The sequence below is a fragment of the Suncus etruscus genome, chromosome 6, assembly GCF_024139225.1.
Source record: "Suncus etruscus isolate mSunEtr1 chromosome 6, mSunEtr1.pri.cur, whole genome shotgun sequence".
Lineage (NCBI taxonomy): Eukaryota > Metazoa > Chordata > Mammalia > Eulipotyphla > Soricidae > Suncus > Suncus etruscus.
Window position 1 is genome coordinate 36,949,867 of NC_064853.1, and position 18,637 is coordinate 36,968,503.

At 54.8% G+C, this 18,637-nt stretch overlaps 1 protein-coding gene across 1 annotated transcript in view; it reads right to left on the reverse strand.

Annotated features, from left to right (window-relative positions):
* The window catches only part of KCNQ4 (potassium voltage-gated channel subfamily Q member 4), a 59,105-nt gene extending 40,854 nt beyond the window's left edge, over positions 1–18,251 (reverse strand). The window contains 1 exon segment of the mRNA XM_049775171.1: positions 17,938–18,251. Coding sequence (XP_049631128.1) covers positions 17,938–18,251 — 314 coding nt within the window.
* Positions 18,252–18,637: the final 386 nt, after the last annotated feature.

Below are 18,637 nucleotides of genomic sequence, written 5' to 3' on the forward strand. Positions count from 1 at the left end.
TGGAATTAGTCTTGATTTACATTTGCAAACACAAGCTTTGTGGAGTAGATCATGGTGCCAAGAGTATGGGCATGGGGAATGGGGAGCGAAGGAGGGGCCATAGTATGGGCCCAAGTGATCTATGTAAGAACCTAATGGGATCATCCAAGTAAGCAGAGAGGAACATGGACAATGGGAAAGCAGAAGTGGGAGAAGTGGTCAGATGGTGACCATTCAGCAGTGGAAGAGGTTCCTTAGAGTTCTTCTAAGCCAAGATATATGGCAAACTGAGTACTGGAAAAGACATGATCACCCTGTTTTCTGTGATAGGGGAGAAGGAGAGCTGGGCCTGGTCCCCTGATTTCCCAGTTTCTAAGATAATGTTCTGTTGACTTCTCACTTTCTGTAGAAGGGTCCAGGCATCTGACCCTCATCCCCAAACCTGGCATCAGGTGGAGGGCCCTGCCTTGGCCTTCCACAGGTTGTGACTAAGTACTGCTCTAGCTACTTGCCCCTGGTGGGGGTCAGGTCAACTGTCAGCAGCCTCTGAGTCAGCAGAACTTGGGCAAAAGGAGGAGGAGGAGGATCCAAAAGGGGAAGAGTTTGTTCTTGACACTGGGTCTCAGCACTTCCAGAGAGGGAGAGCACACAGAGCTCCCTGTAGAACTGCAGAGAAATGCAAGCCTCTGACTGAGTCCAGCCAATGAGTCCTGCAAACTCAGTCCCTGAGGATCCCTCCACCACACACTGCCTTTGGAAGACTAGGGGACAGGACAGGAAGCAACATTTCCATGTCTTTGCATGCAAATTCCCAGCCACACCTGGGACAATGAATTATAGCTGCCCCAAGAGCCTGATTCTCGCAGGAACCCTGAATCCAGGACTAGCCAGGTTGAATCTAGCAACCCAGATGGACTCCAATAAACATTAGTAAAAGGCTGCAATGTGACCTTAGGCCAGGAGAGCAAGGTCTCTGAGCCTATTCAACAGCGGAGTGGAGGTATGACAATTCTTAACTGCAAGTTAGAAGCACATCCTTCCTACTAAAGCACATCCTACTAAAGGAGAGGTCCCAGCTGATTAGAGTTCTTCAAAAGGCAGGCACCTGCCTGGAGGCTCTCAGACAGGTGTCAGGGCTGGGGGCACAGGGTGGTGAAGAGAACTAGGAACCTAGGCCAGGGGCCTCCATCCATCTCTGTCCCACTCAGCTGAGGAGAGGGTAAATATTTCTGAGGCTCTTTCCTTCTCAGCGGAAGCAAGGGGCTGAGAAAGGGGTTTGTAAGGGTCCCACTTTCCCACTCATTCTTCAACTTCTTGAATGCAAAGTGAGGTTCAGAGTGGCACCTGGAGTTGCTGGTAAGGTGGGGTGTCTAGAGTCTCACCAAAGGGGTCATTTATATCTCATTTGCACAGTGTTCATTTGCATGGAAAGTCTAGAAGGCCCTCTTTGTAGCTGCAAAAGTTCCCCATAATTGAATAAAGATAGCAAGGAGAGATCAGGGTAGACCTAAGCAAAGCTTCCAACAAATAGCTCAGTGACCACAGTTGAGGGTGCTGGAGGTCAGGGCATGAGGACAAACTGCATTCTGAAGTCCCCTTTTATAGTCATTATTGTTTTGTCTTCCAAGTAGTGCTTAAGGGGTAGAATGGGTTGGGAGGGTAGTGTGGCACTGAACCTAGGTCAGGTGCGCACATAAGCCAAGCACCTTAACCCCCCTACTATCTCCTAGTCTCTTCTTTTAGCAGAGGAAAGATAGAACCCCATAGAATCAGAGCCAAAAATACCAGGACTCGATTTCAACTCTGATCCTGACCTCTGCCAGGTTCCGAAGGCCAGCCTTGGCTGCATGACCACGAGCAGGTGTTCCATTCTGGGACTCAGTTTCTTTGTTTAATAGGCTTTTTTTGACCCCTGGCCCTACGCAGTCTGGAGGAGGGCTCTGAGGAATCCAAGGCTGAACGTTTATTCAACGCAAAAAAAAAAAAGGCTTGAGTTCATGTGGGGACACAGGGGATGGAGGCTGACCAAGCGGGGCTCCTCGGAAGGAGAGGGTGGGGATCCTAAGGAGGAGGGTCTCTGAGAGGCTCCTCCCCAATCCTGCCCACTGCCCCCCCCCAAACTTGGGTGGGAATGGGGGGGTAGGGCCCTCCACTGGTACAGGGGTGGCATTCTGGGGTAGGGCGATGGGAGGGATCTACCTCGTGGGCGGAGTGAGGTCCTGGGCAGGGCGGGGCTTTATGGGCGGGACCAGGCGCTGGTGGGCGTGGCCTTTTCATGGTGGGCGTGGTCATGATGGGTGGGCACGGCTCTAAGTGGTGGGCGTGGCCCTCTCCGGGGCGTGGCGCTGGCCGGTGGGCGTGGCTTCGCAGAGCCCGCGGGGCGGGATGTCACAGCGGCTCCGATTACCTCCCTGCGGCCTCCCCCGCCCCGCCGGCTTCATTTTCCGTTTCCAAATTAACAATTGAAAACGCGGCGGCCTGAAAGGCGAGCAGCGGGCCAAGCGGAAAGTGTGAAGGTGCCGCCGCGTCCCCGAGGACGGGGCACGGAGAGGGGGGCGCGAAACTGATCGGTGTCCCGGAGACCCCAAGTCCCAGGGCCCCCCGAGTCGGGCGGGTCCCGGCCTCGCCCGCTCCCTGGGACTGCCCTGGCCGGTGTCGCAGGACTCGGGGCTCGGCTTGGACCCAGCGCCCTGGCGCCGCGATGCCAGCCCCCCTCCGGGGCGGGGGTGCCACTCTAAGGATGAGTTACTACTCCAGGGCTGAGTGCCCAGGGACGGGAAGGTGCCAGGCGTACCCTCCCTGCCTCTATCGTCCGTCCTTAAAGGGCTCCGGAGTCAGGAAGGTTTTAGCAGTGACCTCAAGCTTCTCTTTCGGGGACCATGGGGTGGACAGGCCTTAATGTCCTGGCTCCTCTTCCCCTCCCAAAGCCTATTCGACAGATGAAGAAACTTGGCAGGAAGGTCCTTGCCAAGGGTTCCAAGTCACAGTGTGAGTGTAAAGAATTAGGGTCTCCTTTTTGGAAACCGGCAAGGTACCTGGGGTTGGGGATCTTGGGCCCCATTGACACTGTCCTGACATCAGACCAGGGATGGTGCTTGGACAAGGGTCCTGACACTGGTCATCAGAATGATGATGGGTCAGAGTGCCAGTGTGAGCACCAAGGTATAGATCCAGTTCCAGGAGATAGATCTAGTATAAAGACCCTTTTTCCCAGGCTGGAGACCCTGAGCAATGGAATGGGGAACCTAAGGATCCATCAACTGAGACAGAGCAGAGGGGAAGGCAGGAAGGGAGTTTCTGAAAGCAAAGTAGGCATTGTCACAGCCTCTTTCTTACACCTGTCCAGCCTGAGACATTCCCTGGTCCTCTTTCTTCCAACCACCTCTTCACTGTCCAGTAAGATTTCATCTGTGCCCCTCATCCATTTACAATCTCAATAACTCATCATTCTTCACTGCAGACCCTCTAGCTACATTCGAGAGAGAAGGGGATGAAAACAAGAACAGTGCAAAAAGGGTTTGGTACTTTGGTGGAAGTGAAGGTGTAATATCTTTGTACACCCATAGTCCAACTGTTACTGCAGCTATAACCATATTATGTCAGCTACAATGAGAAATCAGTTCAAGGACTAGAGACACAGTACAGCTGGCACCTTATATACAGACAACCTAGGCTGGAAATCCACACCTTATTTGGTCCCTTGAGCCCCTCCACAAATTATCTCTGAGCCTAAAGTGAGGAGTAAGCACAGTTGGGTGTGCCCCCCAAAATAAATCAATTTCTCAATACAATCTAAGCTCCTCCACCCAGTACTTGAGTGTGGGGAGAGAGGCCAGAAAATAAGGAGATTTCTGCAAGCTGGCCGGATATACACTTGAGGTACATACCAGTCACCCTCTATTCTCCCACTAAGAACATCTCCACCTTGGGGGCTTCGTGTTCTTTCCTCTCTAGATGTCCATCATTTCCCCCCAAGAATCCAGACCTCTTCCTTATGCTGGAATTCCCGGCAGCTCAGGACACCTTGGGGCCCCTTGTGTTGCGGGCAGAGAACACTCCTACCTCTGCCCACCACTACAGCCCTGCTTCAGAGGCTCCGTCCACCCACCAAGGGCTTAGCTAGTACTTACTCCTCCCCATGGCCCAGGTTTCATGCACCACAATGCTTGAGACCAAGAGGAGACCTGGTGCCACGGACCTGGAGCACCAATGAGTTGGGTTTTTACCAATTCCTGTGACAACCAAGAAGTGAGCATCTTGGGTTGGCTGTAGAGGTGGATGGGCAGGGGAAGACTGAGCAAGCCCTGTCTAACCCTGGAATGTGGGCGAAAGAGAATGAAAGGAGACCCAGATACTGCCAGTCTAAATGTTGACAAGTTTACATCAAACCCAGGGAAACAGATCAAATTAATTGAAACACATGCTTTGCATGAAGAAGCCCTGAATATTAGGGCTGAAGAGATAGCACAGGGGTAGGGCTTGCAGGAGAGATTTCTGAGCACAGAGCCAGGAGTAACCCCTGAGCACCGCAGGATATGACCCGAAATTCAAAAAAAAAAAAAAAAAAAAGAAGCCGAGTTAGATTCAGAGACCCAGAGTTAAATCCCCAGCACTGCTATCCTTCCCCTCTGGCACTGCTGGGCCTGTGACCTCAGCACAGAATCATTAGTCAGATTGAGAATTTCCAAGAGTGGTCTCTGGGTTCCCTGAACATTACTTGGGAGATCCCCCAAATAAATTTTAAAATGTTAAGCTTAAATTAAGCTGATGCTGTTCAATCGAGAAGTCAGAGAGATAGTACCAGCTGATGAGGCATTTGTCTTGCACGCAGCTGACTGAGTTCGATCCCTGGCACCCCGGGTGTGATCCCTGAGCACAGATTGAGGAATAAGACCCAAGCACATCTGGTGTGATCCAAAAGCAAAAAACAAATTAAAAATCCATACCCTTTGTGACACACAAATTCACCATCCTGAGGAAAAACTATGTTTGAATTTAGAATTTTGGAGTTAGGCAGGAGGAAGGGAGAGCAAGCCCTGTCCCATTTGTCCTGTGCTATTTCCTCTTCTCTTCTCTCACTAGATTCACCCTCATAGGAACACCCTTGGGTCCATGTGGCTGCCCCCAACCTGCTCCCTCAGGATCCATCACCTGAGCTGCAAATCGTCTCTGTTGATGACCCAAGAGGGCTTGGTAGATAGAAGATGCCCTGGGGAGGGGAATAAAGCCAACTCAGTGGCAAGCAGACCAAGAACTCTAGGCACCCAGGAATGTGTTCTAGAACACTGGTCTTCAATGATGCTTCCGCAGAAATTTCCTGCAGGTCCAAGCAAAAGTTACTACCCCTTAACTGATAGTGATTTTCAATTGTGGATCTGAGAATAGGTGAGGTGCAAACATGTGAAAGGCTAAAAAACTACTGTTCTAGAAAAAAGAGGGCCAGTGGGGGGGGGGCAGTAAGTTGGGCCGTACTAACTAGATGGGCATAATTCTGAAGTTCAATATATATACAAATACACACACATATTCTCTCTCTCTCACTCACTCACCCAAACTGCCCCACAATAACAACAACAACAACAACACACACACACACATGTGCGACCAGAGCTTCTCTGCACTGCCCCCCCCCCCCCAACACACACTTTCCCCAGAGCTGCCCTGCTGCCACCCATGTCTTATTTGACTTCTCTGGCTGTCACCCTTCATCTCAGAGACAGTCCTACTATTCACACAAACACAACACTGCCCTGCAAACCTCCCACACACACACCCCAGTCTCCCAAACATACACATAGGAGCAGTCATGGATTAGCCACAGTGGCTGCAAGTGTGAGCAATTCTGAGACTGTCTCAGCTCTTCTCCCTCCTGCCAGAGCCCTGGCCTCTGTGAATTCCCAAAGTCTAGGCCTCCTGCAGACCGGCCACTGATGGGTGGGAAGAGCCAGGCCTGGATGGGCTGAGCAGGTCTGCTGCTGGGGCCACCTGCCTTGACTGAGTGCTGCCTGGATGCTCAGCTCAGGACACCAGGCTCAGAGATGGAGAAGCTAGACCAGGCCCCAGAAGGAGAGGGAGTCCTGGTATAAATAACTGTGGGGGGCCGGGGTGTTTGGGCCGGTCTCCCAGGCGACGGCCATGTTTACAGCCCAGGAAAGGGGGGCATGGCCCACACACTTGCCTCCCTGACGTGTAGCCAAACTTTTCCAGGAAGGGGTGCCCAGGCTTAGCCCCCAAACACTCTGTACCCCCATTAGCACTTCCCCCTAACCCTACTCCAACATGAGCCCTAAATCTCCTTGCTTTTGCCCTTGTTTTGGCTGCAGACACTACACTGCCCTGCATCCCTATCAGCCCCCAAGGCCCAGCCTTTGTCTCCACAAATTCTGACTGTGGCCAGAAAATAAGGAGGTGGAGTGGGGAGCAGGAACAGGGCACAGGAGGCCCCAAGCTGGGTGTGTGCCAGAGAGCTGGGCTACGGACTGGGCACGGGTAGAGACAGGCCTCTCCCACGGCCCTGGCCAGTATCGAGGGGGGCTACAACCCTTGGAATAGCAAATCCCTCTCCCAATCTCATCATGTGAGAGGCATTAGTGCCCTGGCCCCCATCATGGGAGTGGGGTTAGCAAGTGCATTCCTGAGCCAAATCCCAGCCCCAGGGGTCAGAACAAGGGAGCGGATCCCAGTGCAGGAGGACACGTGAATGGGTCCCCCTTTCAAAGGGCAGCAGTTGAAGCCCTTCCAGACACTAACATACGCGTGTGCATATATACACACAGACACACAAATACATACACTCCTCCCTCTCTCTTTCTCCCTTCACCTCCAGCTCACTAATGGAACAGCACCTGATTTGGGGGACAGCAACTGATTTACACGAAGATCAGAGGTTCCAAACTGGGACTGTCTACTGGGGTCCAAATCAGGTACCCATTACAGTCCAGCAGACCAGCCTCTTCTTACCTGACAGGTTTGGGAGCAGACCTCTACTCTCTGGCAATATATTCCTCCAGGATTGGTGTGAGGACTCCTGGCAGAGGCTTGGGGAAAGGGGGTGAATATCTAAGCTCCATCAAGAATTTGCCCACCCCGCAGAGAGAGGCTCCTTCAGTCTGAGGGCACTGGCCCAGGAGATTCAGTGATAGGAAGGGCCATCAGTGGGGGCATGAGGGGGGTCAGAGCCAACCTCTGTATTTCTCATTGTCAGGCACAGCTGAGGCTCCCGTGCGACATCTGGCAGTCACTTAACTCAACGTCAGTCCTGTCCAGAGCCTCAGTTTCCCCATCAGTAGAATGAGTGAACTGGGTAGACCAGTGACCTCACAAACTATGAGCAGTGATAAGATGGGAGGGAGCAAGGAGCTGGGAGGTTGAACCCCCTGAATATGGTCCTGTCTTTGGGTTCCTGGTCTTTAGTGAGCCCAGTTCCTGAGAGCTCCCTCAAACTGACCTGCTCTGGGGCCAGCCACATCCACCCAAGCCCATCACCCTGGATTCTCTTTGCAGGCAGCCTCAACACCTTCACTCAGGCACTTGCTTCCATGGCCCACCTCAGTTAGGCCTCACACACCTACAGGAAAAGTCCTCAGGCTCCAGGCCAAACCCTGCCTGGCCTCCTCAGGTCTAATGGCCTAAAGAAGCTCCAAAGAATGGCTCCAAAGAAGCCATTGCAGAAACTGAACCCCAAGGTGACTGTAGAGGGACAAGAAAAGCTAGCTAGACCCCCATTCTGGGAGCCCCCTCGGGTTTCCCCCTGGAAATTCTCTGCTGTTCAGTCTGCCTTGCTTGCTTCCAAGACTCCTCCACACACCTCCTGTCCCTCAAGCTTCCCTCTCACCTGACCTCTGGCAGTTCTTTGACAATGCCCTGCTCCGCCCTATATCTGATCTTTGTCCAGGCGAATTCCTCTGCTTGCCATGCTGTTCCCTGCTCCTCTGTGCCTGCTGACTCCCACTCCTACTCAGCCTTCAGATTGCAACTTTTGGCGGTAGGAGCCACACTTTGTGATGCCGCAAAGAGTCTCCTCCAGGCTCTCTGACATCGTTCCCAGCAGTGCTTGGGAGAGCCCTGTGGTTCTGGGGGTCAAGTCATGTGGTCTGCATGTCAGGCAAACACCTTAACCCCTGTTCTGTCTCTTTAATCTCGTCTGTTTTGGGAGGATGGGATTGGGGCCACACCTCAGGATTTATTCCTATATCTGTGCTCAGGGAGTTCTCCTAGCAGTGCTCAGAAGACCATACATGGTGCAGAAATGGAAATATCGGCAAAGTGCAAGACAAGTGCTTTAAACCCAGCACTATCTCTCTAGTCCCTCTAATACCATTTTAAACCCCTTCTCTGAGGACCTTTCCTAGCGATATTCAACTGAGGTCTGGGCTCCCACAAGGACTCTGGGTTGCCTGGGCAACTGCTGCCTCCTGGCCTGTTCCCACAGTCCCCAACATGGGGACAATGGCCTCACCCTGGGAGCTGCCTATGACAGTTTACAAATGAGAGGGTGGTTGGTGCCCAAGTGTAGGACAGGGCTGGGGGACTTGATCATGAACTCCTAGTCCACTAGTCGTCAGCAGTCTCTGAGCAGGCAGCCCCATCAGGACAAGAGAGGCCGACCCTGGCAGCCCAGGGCTCAGGCCCTGAAATGGAACTTCAGGATTTGGAATCCTCCCCACCACCTGCACCCAGGGAAGCTGTTCTTTCTTTATTTTTCTGTATCCCCAAAATGGGCCCACAACACTAACCACTGTGGGGAAGTTGAGAGGCAAAGGTGGGTGGCTGGCAGGGGCCCAGTGTTCTCATCAACACTCAGACCAGTGAGGACCTGGAAAAGGGGCAAAGCTCAGTGAGGGGCCACAACTAGAAACTCCCTCCTCACCCCAAGGACCCCACCTGTCCCCTCCTCTCACATCATTGCACACTGGGCTTTCCCCACTACTGGCCTGCTGACTCAGGCCCAGCTTAACCCTTGTGTTCCTGTGACCTCAACTGGACAAAGGCAGCCAGGACCTGAAAGGAGCCAAGCTACCCGAGGAGACCCAGGGCTCCCCCATCCACTCTCCTTTGGCTCCAGAGCTCAGAGGGAAGAGGCAGGACAAGGAATTTCACGCGCTGGCAGCATTTCCAAAAACACTTTGGGGACTGAGTAAGGATGTCAACTTTTTATTTTGCCAAGTAAGGACATTTGAAAAAAAAAAAAGTCCCAGTCACATCGTTTCATAAAAGAAAGAACATAATCTCAGACTAAAAGACAGTCCTTTAAATGGAATAAATTTAGCCTTATGAAAAAGCCACCTCGTTGTCCTTATTTCCTTGGGATTTGCCTTAGGCCACTGAAAACCACCACGGGTCGTGGCCACCTATGAGAACGCTGGGAGAGGGCTTGAGAGTGACCCAGACAGGCTCTCTGATGAGACTCCACTAGGTCCAGGATGTGTGTGGGCAGCCACTACCCTCTCTGATCCTCAGTTTCCCAAAGGCAAAGCGGGAACACTCAGTCAGGCAACTAGGTGGACAATGCCAGGGAAAACGGGGTGGATAGCCAGGGGATGGCAGGGTATGGGCTCAGCTCAATGGGGAAGGATCCACCAGCCTTTTCCCACCACATCTCCCCTCTCACAGACGAGTTGCCACAGCTCCCAGTACCCACAGGGAAAGTCCCATTACAGCCTGATGAGGATGCCACTCCGCTCACCCCCCACTCTATCGCCTGCTCTGGCTATGTCTCCATCTGCAGTGTCCTCCAGATGGAATTCATGAGAATATCCAGTTCTGGGCCAGCACACAGAGGACTTTAGGGTCCTTTCTCCAATTTCTCTGGAGTTGGCAAAATGCTTCTCATCCTGATCACCCAGCTTCAGTGCTATCCTTATTCCCTGGGTCAGCGAACAGTACTGATTTTCAAGCCCAGGCCAAGCACTGTGCCGCCCCTCACTTCCTACACCTCACAATGAGATGGTGAGAAAGTGCAGAACTCTCAGAAGTGGGTGAGCACTGTTCTAGGAGATCAAGTATAGGGATAGAGGCAGGCAGGAAATAATTCCAAGAAGTGGTGGTATCCCACAAACTGAAGGGTGAAGAGGAGTTGGGGAGTAGATGGAAAGGAGAGTACTGGGGCATTAGTAGCACCTAAAAACTGCCAACTATTTTTTAGGGAAAGAAGTAAAGCACAACTGAGAGAATGGGCTCCTGACGTGGGCAATGGGGCTGAGGGAATCTTCATCAGGGGTCTGAGGAAAGAGGATGGTTTTGGGAAAAGATGTTGAATTTTAGGAGCACCAAGCATAAGGAGGAGCTTCCACCAGCAGCTGCAGAGGCAGCTCAGAGATGAATTCACAGAGGGGTCAGACCCCAAATACTACAGTGGTGCTTGAGATCTTTACCCAGAAACTGAGAGGAAGAGAGCCAGAGAGCCAGGGATCCCTAACATTTCAGGGCTGGAAGGAGGAGCAGAGAGTCAGGTTGAGGAGAGCCTAGGAGAGAGGATGTACCCCAAAGGGTTACATTCAGGGTTTAGCCCTACTTCTGCAATGCTTGAGTTCCGTGGGTTTCCTGCACCCATGCTAGTCCTCCTCTCTCTGCAGGACAGCAGATCCGGGCCCACTTCCCACCCCACTACCAGATTACCACCAATCACACTGGGTGATACACTCAAGGATAGGGGATGGGGCAGTGCTAGACCCTTCCTCTGGAGCATTAGAAAGGCTCAAAGATTTCTGGGCTCCTGGAGGCAGGAGAAGTCCTCAGTGAATTTTTGTCTCTGAACACTCAGTTCCTTGCTCGTAGCCTCAGTTTATCTGTCTCTGAGATGACAAGCCAAGGGCCTGCCTGAGCTTTGAGGTCCTTCTGGCCCTGCCAAAATGCAGCAGCGAGGGTGGGGGGGAGGTATGCATGACACAGCCAATGGGCTATTCTGAAACCTTCCTGGGAATAAGGTCCCCCTGGGGTCTGGGTCCCCATCATGTCCAGAGACTGGTCCCTATTCAAGAGGATGGCATCAGGACCAAGAAGGGCAGAGCAGAGGCTCTGGGATTGTGCTGACAAAGCCGGTTCTTCTCCATCTCTCTCCCTACCCGCTCCCCTTCCCGAGGGACAGCCGAGCCCAGCAAAAAATAAACCCGGAGATGGAGACCTGGCCGGGCCTGAGCTCTCAGGAGGAGTGGCAAGGAAGGAGGAGTGAAGGCAAGGCAGCGGGGACCACTTTCCCCCAAAACCTGGGGGTCTGACCTGAGTCCTGCTCTCCTGGAGTCAGTTAAAGGGAGCAGACCCTCCTAGCCCCCCACCACTGGGAAGGGTTGGAGGAAAGGCTGCGACTTCCAACTACAGCCCAGCTGGACACTTTTGGGAAGGAGCTTCCTTGTCTACCCAGGATTCTATCTTTTGGGGATAGGTCTTTCATGCTGTGTGTGGGTCCACAATACCAACTCTCTCACTCACTCAACCCCTCCCTACTGCCTGACACAGAAGTTCTAGTAATCTCAGGAGAAAGCTGAGACCCGCTGAGCTGGGGCTTCCTGGACTCCCTCCCTCCCTCTAGCGCTACCCAATTACTCTGCTGCCTGGGGCCGCACCCCCAGGCCCAACCCCCCCAGGGGAGTACATCCTGCCCTAGGGATAAAGTTGCCCAGAAAGCCTGGAGTCCTGGAGGACATGGGGGTGGAGGTCCTGGAGGCCACAGTGGCCAATCTCCCTGGTCCCCAAGAACCTCTGCTGGGAGGAGGGACAGGCACCAGCTGGTTGTCACACTCAGAGGGACCCAGAGGCAAAAGTGCTGAAAGAACATCCTTCCATTTAACATACAACCTCCAAAACTCAGGGCCCTAGGCGTTGGAGAAGTAGCACAGCAGGTAGGGTGTTTGTCTTGCACCTGGCCAACCCAGGGGATCAATCCCCAGTATCCAGGCATCCAATATGGTCCCCTAAGAGGCCAGGAGCGATTTCTGAGCATAGAGCCAGGAGTAATCCCTGATGTACAATCCCATACACTAATCCCAGGTGTGGCTCCAAAACCAAAACAAAAACTCAGGGTCCAACAATGGCAGCTTCATTGATTCATCCCCTCACTCAAGCTAAACAGGATACAACTTCTCAGGAGGCCCATTTTACAGAGGGGAAATAGTGAGGCCCAAGCGTGTGGAGGGAAAGGTATACTTCCCAATAAGTGCTGCAGCTCAACATCTCTGGATCCCCTTACCATGCCCACTGTCAGTCCCCAGGACTAGATGCTCAGGAGTGGACATATAATCTCATTCTCCTCCTCCTAGGGGGTCTCCGGATAACCACCATCTCCCTGAAGTCAGGCTGGTCAGGGTGAGGGGTTGACATTTGAAACTCAGATCTAACCAAATAATGACATTGCCAGCTCCATCTTCCTCTTGCATAGGCACACCCAGACACATCCAGAACTGGGGCAGGAACACCCCACCCCCTCCCCAACCCTCAATTCAGGAACTGTATTGCTCTGGGACTAATTTGTGGGGTCAAGGCAAGGCCAAGAAGGCCCCAGGGACCCTGAGTAAAGTCCCAGGGCAGCCATTCACCAACTGTGACCCTGAGCAAGTGGAAGACATCCCCTTAACAGCTTCATCTCACTACCAGGAGGGACCTGGTAGGATAGCCCTGAGCTGTGCATGCCTAGAAGAGGCATAGAGTGGGGAGCGGCATGGCTTGCCATAAAGGGTGCTCAGAAGTGCCCTGTACAGTCACATCTCCAGGATCCTAGGACCAGGTACCTTGTCTTTCTGGACATTCCCAGGTGCATTCTGCCAGGACCTAGAAGCTAAACCTGGGACCCACCAGAGACCCCCACCTCCATCAAGGGAGGAGAAGGAGGGAAAAAAATGACAAGTGAGACCAGGGGGTGAGAACTGGTGTGGAGTCAGGATCAGGGTCAGAGACCTGATGCTCCTAGGGCTGGGACGGTCTTGACTCTCTTTGGGACTCATGCTGTAAAACTATCAGACCTCAGAGGACAAAGGATTGAGCCAGGCTCCTACATGCACACAAAGGCAGGGCAGCGCCCTGCAGCCATCACTGGGTGCTGAGCAGAATGCTACTCACATTATCCGGAGGAGAACAGCGGAGCCTTGAGGGGTTACACAACCTGCCAAGGACATATAACCATGGAGGGAAGAAATAGAAATGAACCTGTCAAGCACAGAGACTTGCTCTGAGTCTGCTGTGCAAGGGCTCTGGGGAAGAAAAGTACCCCCATTCCTATATCCCACAACTCAGACAGCAGACCCACAACTCCCACACTGGGGGCTTCTGGAAGAGGCTCCCAGCAGTCTCTACACAGCCTCCTAACCCAAAGTGTCGGCCCTGCATGTGGTGCCACTTGAGGGCAGGGGTGGAGGTGGGAGAACCCCTGCAGCTGGCTGGGGGAGTCTTGGGGGGCAGGGCAGGGCCAGAGCCCAGGCTTATGAGGCTTCCTCTTTCCCAGCTCCCGGGCGGTTTCAGCTCCCTCAACCGGCTCAGAGAACCTGAAATTAATCACCCACTCAAAGTGCTGCCATCAGCCCAAGAATAATCACCCCCAAGAAGTGCCTGCTCCTCTGTGTTAAGGGCCTCGGCTTCTCCAGCAGCAGCGCTGGCAGAGGCTGTGGGGCTCAATCCCAGAAAGGAAAGGATGACTATAGGGGAGTATGGTGGGCAAACAAAAGGAGGCCGGACCTGCTCCAGAGACCCCAAAGGAGCACTCAGAATGGAGCTTCAGGGGAAGCACTGAACAGAGAGATAAGGATCCCAAGTGGCTGATGTGTGCTGAGTTCAATCCACTGCACAGCCAGTCTCTCACAGCACCACTGCTGGGAGTCCCATGCCCCCAAAAGCTCCAGGATAAAATAAACTTAAGCACAGAAGGCTGAAAAACAAAGAAAAAAGAAGAGTGGTGGGAGGGTCACTGCACTTGCCCCTTTCTCATACAGACCCACAGGACAGCAATGGCAGCAGGAGGAACTTGGGTTCTGCTCTATCTTGGGGCATCGGATCTGCCCTACAGATTAGACTGAGGAATGAGACTGTGTCAATTCCTGACCCTGGGTTCCTGGCCCAGTTTTAACAGAACTTGCAGGGTATGCCCTGGGGCCAGTACCCAGTGCAGCCAGCATCCACCCGAGGGCCATGATGGAAAAGGGCCACAGAGAAGTTTGCAGAAGAAGCAAAGCCAGCAGAGTTGACTGGAGCTGCCTCCCTAGAGAAGGTGCCCCATACCCAGTAGTCAGGGAGGAGGCGCTTGGTGGACTCCCCTGTCCTGGGGTCTGAGTGGGGCAGTGGTACAGCAGGACACAATGTGTTGGACAGACACTGCATGTGTCTTTGTGTTGAAGTCTCAGTATGCAAACTTGAAGCAGTCAGACCTAGAACTGTGTGAGTGTGTTTTGTTGTGACTGCATGTGTGACTGTGTGTGTGTGTGTGTGTGTGTGTGTGTGTGTGTGTGTGTGTGTGTGTGTAAAGCCATAGACAAGCATGGGCAGTGTGTTCGCATTGGGTGAGACTGCCTGGGAACAGGGGCCAGGCACAGAGGAACTGGCACAGCAGCTGTCCCTGAAGAGCCCCAGGTTGGGGAGGGGGTGACTGGAACTGAGGTGCAGGAGAAAGCTCTGAGTCAGACCTAGCTCTGGGGAGGTTCCTCCGCACTGACTCCAGGACCTCTCCTGAGCCTCAGTTTCCTTGCCTGCCAAATGAAGAGGAGGTAGGGAGACTGCCCAAGCAGAGAATAGAGGGGGTTCAGTTAGGGAGCGCTTGGGGTGCATAGGTGATGCTCCTTACCACAGGGCTTCCATTCCTGCTCCCCCATCCCCCTAGCTGCAAGTAGGGGTTTGCCTAGCCTATGGGAGAGTTAGGAGGTCTGGTGCCTGGGCCTACATCTGCCTAACTCAGTCTCCTGAGTCAGTGCAAAGGAAGCAGATGATGGGGAGCAGTCAGTGGGGGTTGATGAACAGGGAAGAGCCCCCTTGGGTGGCCTGACACTCCGGGCACCCTCTTTTGAGGTTGTTCTCACCAGGGTTTTCACCCAAATGGTGGCAGAGGCAGCGGAGCCTGGGGGGCTAGGTGCCTGCACCCCCAGCTCCCGCCACTCCTCCCCTCCTCATTCCCACAGCTTCTGACCCCGGGGGTTGCGGAGGGAGGATGTTTACAGAGCGGAAACCTTCACCCAGAGAATGTCCTTCTGGGAGCAGCCTGGGGACAGGCCCGATCTGTCCCAGCTCTGTGAGGATCAGGAGGGTCCTGGCTTCCCAAGGAAAACCCAGGTGGTCTCTGCTGGAGGTGGCATGGAAGGAGGATCTCACTCAACAGCAAAGTAGCAGAAAGCAGTGTCCTCACTAGGGCCCAGGGTATAGAAAGAAAGGGAGAGATGCCAGAGGCCCTTGGAGCCTCCTCACTCTGGGTCTCACTCTTGGAGTTGGGGTTCCCGCTTCCCAGAGGCTACAGAGGCTGGGGACTTGTCCTAGGGGCTAGCAAAAGTGTCTATTCTTGTGGAGGAGGAATCTGGCCCCTGGGGTAAACAGACTCAGGTCCCTCAAATTGGTCTTTTGGCTGATCTTTTTTCTTTAAGGGCCTCTGCAGGGACTGTGGTGGCTGGGGAGCTCTGACCAGAGCATGGGTCTCCCAGAAGGTGGCCCTGACTGGCTGTGCACGCTAGGCTCCACTCTCTAGGTCATAGGCAAGAGAGACAGTGGCAGGGGGATTTGACTCAAGGAAGTTGAGCACCGGAAGCGTTTCCTGGCAAGAGCATCTCTTAGCGCCTGCAGTGAGTGAAGAAACCTCCGCAGCGCCTCTAGAACTCAGAGCCTGCTATACACATCTCCATCTATCCCTCAGCAGACACCCTAGAGCTCTTTCCTCTGGCCCACCCAAGAGGCCCCCACAAGGTAGATAGTTTCTATCCACTGGGATGGCAGAGATACCTACAGCCCAGAGAAGTGCAGTGACCAACCCAAGCATACAGCACAGAAGATGAGGTGCCTGAGTCCCTGGCAAGGAGGACGACTAGTTCCCCGAACATTTCAGGGCTACATATTTGCACCCAAAACATTCAGAAATGCCTCAGCTCTGGGCTCCTGTGGACAAGTGGTCAGAGCAAGTGTGCCCCTGGCCAAGGCATTCCTGGCATCCAGAAAGGGCAGGATGTGGGGCAAAGGTGCCAGCAGATTTAGCTCCTGCAAAGGAAGGTGAAGACAGTGGCTGGCCGGGGCAGAAAAGGCAGACCTTCACCTCTAGTGACCCTCATGGGCACTGAGAGGTGGATTCTGTGGACAAAGAACCTGTGGCAGAGCCTTCGATAGTGCCAGCACCAGCCTAGCCTTGAAAGCATTGTGGGCTGGGGACCAGAAATTTTCCCTGTGGAATGTCTTGTCCTCCTTGGGTGCCAAGGCTGCAGCGTCGACAAAAGGGTGCAGTGTGGGGACTGAGTTAACAATCTCCCCTATCACCACCTTTCCTACCTCCCAGACCCTTTATCACACCAGCAGTCCCCTCTGTGAAGGAAAGTTTTTTCTCCTCATGCCTCTGATGGCTCTCCTGAGCCATCAACCATGGCCCCTAGTTTGACCTCACGTCCTAAGCAATCGCAACTCTCTGCCCATGGTCATGACCCATGCCAAGTCAAGGTTTTCTGTCAAGGGTTCAGAAGCTGAAATAATTCATACTCTGTCTTTCCACCCCTCATGGCCAGGGGTTCCTCCACCAGCAATTTCCTTACTCTCACCTCTGAAAGTCTGCCAGACCCCTTAGAACTAGGCAGACACAGCCAAGTAGATATCAGAGGGCAGGGGGCAGAATAACCTAAAAGGCAAGTGGAAACAGACCAGGAGAAAAAGGAGACAGACAGACAGTCAGAGGCACATAAAACAGCAGACTAGTAGAGGGGTGAGATAGGCATAAGAACCGTGGGACAGATAGGTGGAGAGAGGAGCTGACAGGCCTGTACCCATACAGGTGGAGACAGACACCAAAGGACAGGTGGATGACAGCGGGACTGTCCTGTAGTCAGGACAGACAAGACCACCCTCTTCTGGAAAGAGAGACCCGAGAGCAGTGGGTCCCAGAAGTGAGATGGGAGAAGAAGCTATGCCCCCTTTCCCCAGCTCGAATCGGAGGTCTCCCGGGCACCTCCAAGTGTCCCAGCAGCGCTAGGCCCAGCCCCACAGCTGATATCGGCCAGGCCTCTCATGTTCCGGGCTGGCGGGCCAGGCCAGCCCCCAGCTCCGAGCTCAGCTGGAAGCTGCCAAAATTCACTCTTTACATCCAAGAGGGGTCAGTGTTTTGAAAAGTTGTAGGAGCCTGGGGAGGGGTGAAGGAGACCTGACGTGTCAGAGTTTCCAAAGCTACTGCTCTCTCCTCTTTCTTCTCACTGCCAGTGCCCAGAGCCTGGCCTGGTGCGGCTGCCAGAGGGCCAAGCAGCCAGGCCGGCCAACTGCAAGCTGCAGGCGGGGAAGTTGCCGGTGGAGGGAGAGCGAGTGAAGACCCAGGCCAGTTAGACACACTGATCAGGGACCCGGCTCGGGTGGCTTTTTGGAAATAAACCCTTCATCGTCCACCTTAGCTAAGGAGTGTCCTGCGCAGGGCTGGGTTGGAGAGCCTAACTGAAAGAGTGGCATCTCCAGGGGCACCTAAGTGGAAACTACTTTAGCTACAGAGCTGGGTGATAGAAAATGGGGGTTGGCAGGGAAGGAAGGTGTGGGACACAGAGATGGGGGACAAGGGAAAGGGGAGCAAAGCAGGGGCTCCAGACTCTGGTCCAGGGAGTTGAGGACTAGGAGGTAGGAACTGATGAGAGAGATGGGGCGGCAGGTGAGGTCAAGCAGGGGTGAAGACACTCCGGGGTTCAGGGCTGCAGGGGCTAGGAGAGCAGGTGGAGTCTGGGGGCTTAGAGGGGGGATTCGAAGGATCAGCCTCGGGGAGGGGGGCAGGAGGCGGAGCCAGGGAGGGGCCCCTGCCCTGGAAGCCCGGGGCGGCACACTCACATGAAGGCGTGGTAGACGAAGGCCCAGCCGCGGGGTCGCTCCAGCACGTTGTAGACCCAGTTCTGCAGGCGGCGGTAGCGCTTGTGCGCGGCCGAGGAGCGCTGGCCGCAGGCGGAGCCCGAGCCCGAGCCCGGCCCAGGGAGGGGCGCGCCGGGCGGCAGGGGGCTGCCCAGGAGGCCGAGGCGGCGCGGGGAGCCGCCCCCACCCGCCTCGCCCTGCTCGCTCTGCACGGCCGTGAGCGCCACCAGCTCGGCTCGGGGGGCGTCCCCGGGCGGGGGTGCCAGGCCGAGGCGACGCGTGGGGGCATCGGCCATGGGCGGCGCCGGGCGTGCGGGGGCCGGTGCGGGGCTGGATGCAGCGCGCGCGGGCGCTCAGCGGCGCATGGCTCGGACCCGAGGCCGGCGGGGCGGCGGCCCGGGCGGGCGCGGGCGGCGAGGGGGCTAGGGGCCGGGCCGAGGCAGCGCCGGGGCCGGGGGCGGGCGCTCGGAAGCTGGGGGCCGCCGGAGCCCGGACTGACCGCCCGCTTCCCCGGCGACTGGGGCGGCTCTTTCCGACTCCAACTCTCTTATTACGCGCTCCATGCCGCTCGCCTTTCCACCTGCCGCCGGCGCGCCGCTCACATGTCACCCGCGCCCCGCCTCCCCCGCCGCCCCCGCCCGCGCCGCCGCCGCCCCGGATCGGGAGGGAGCGAGCGCGCGCG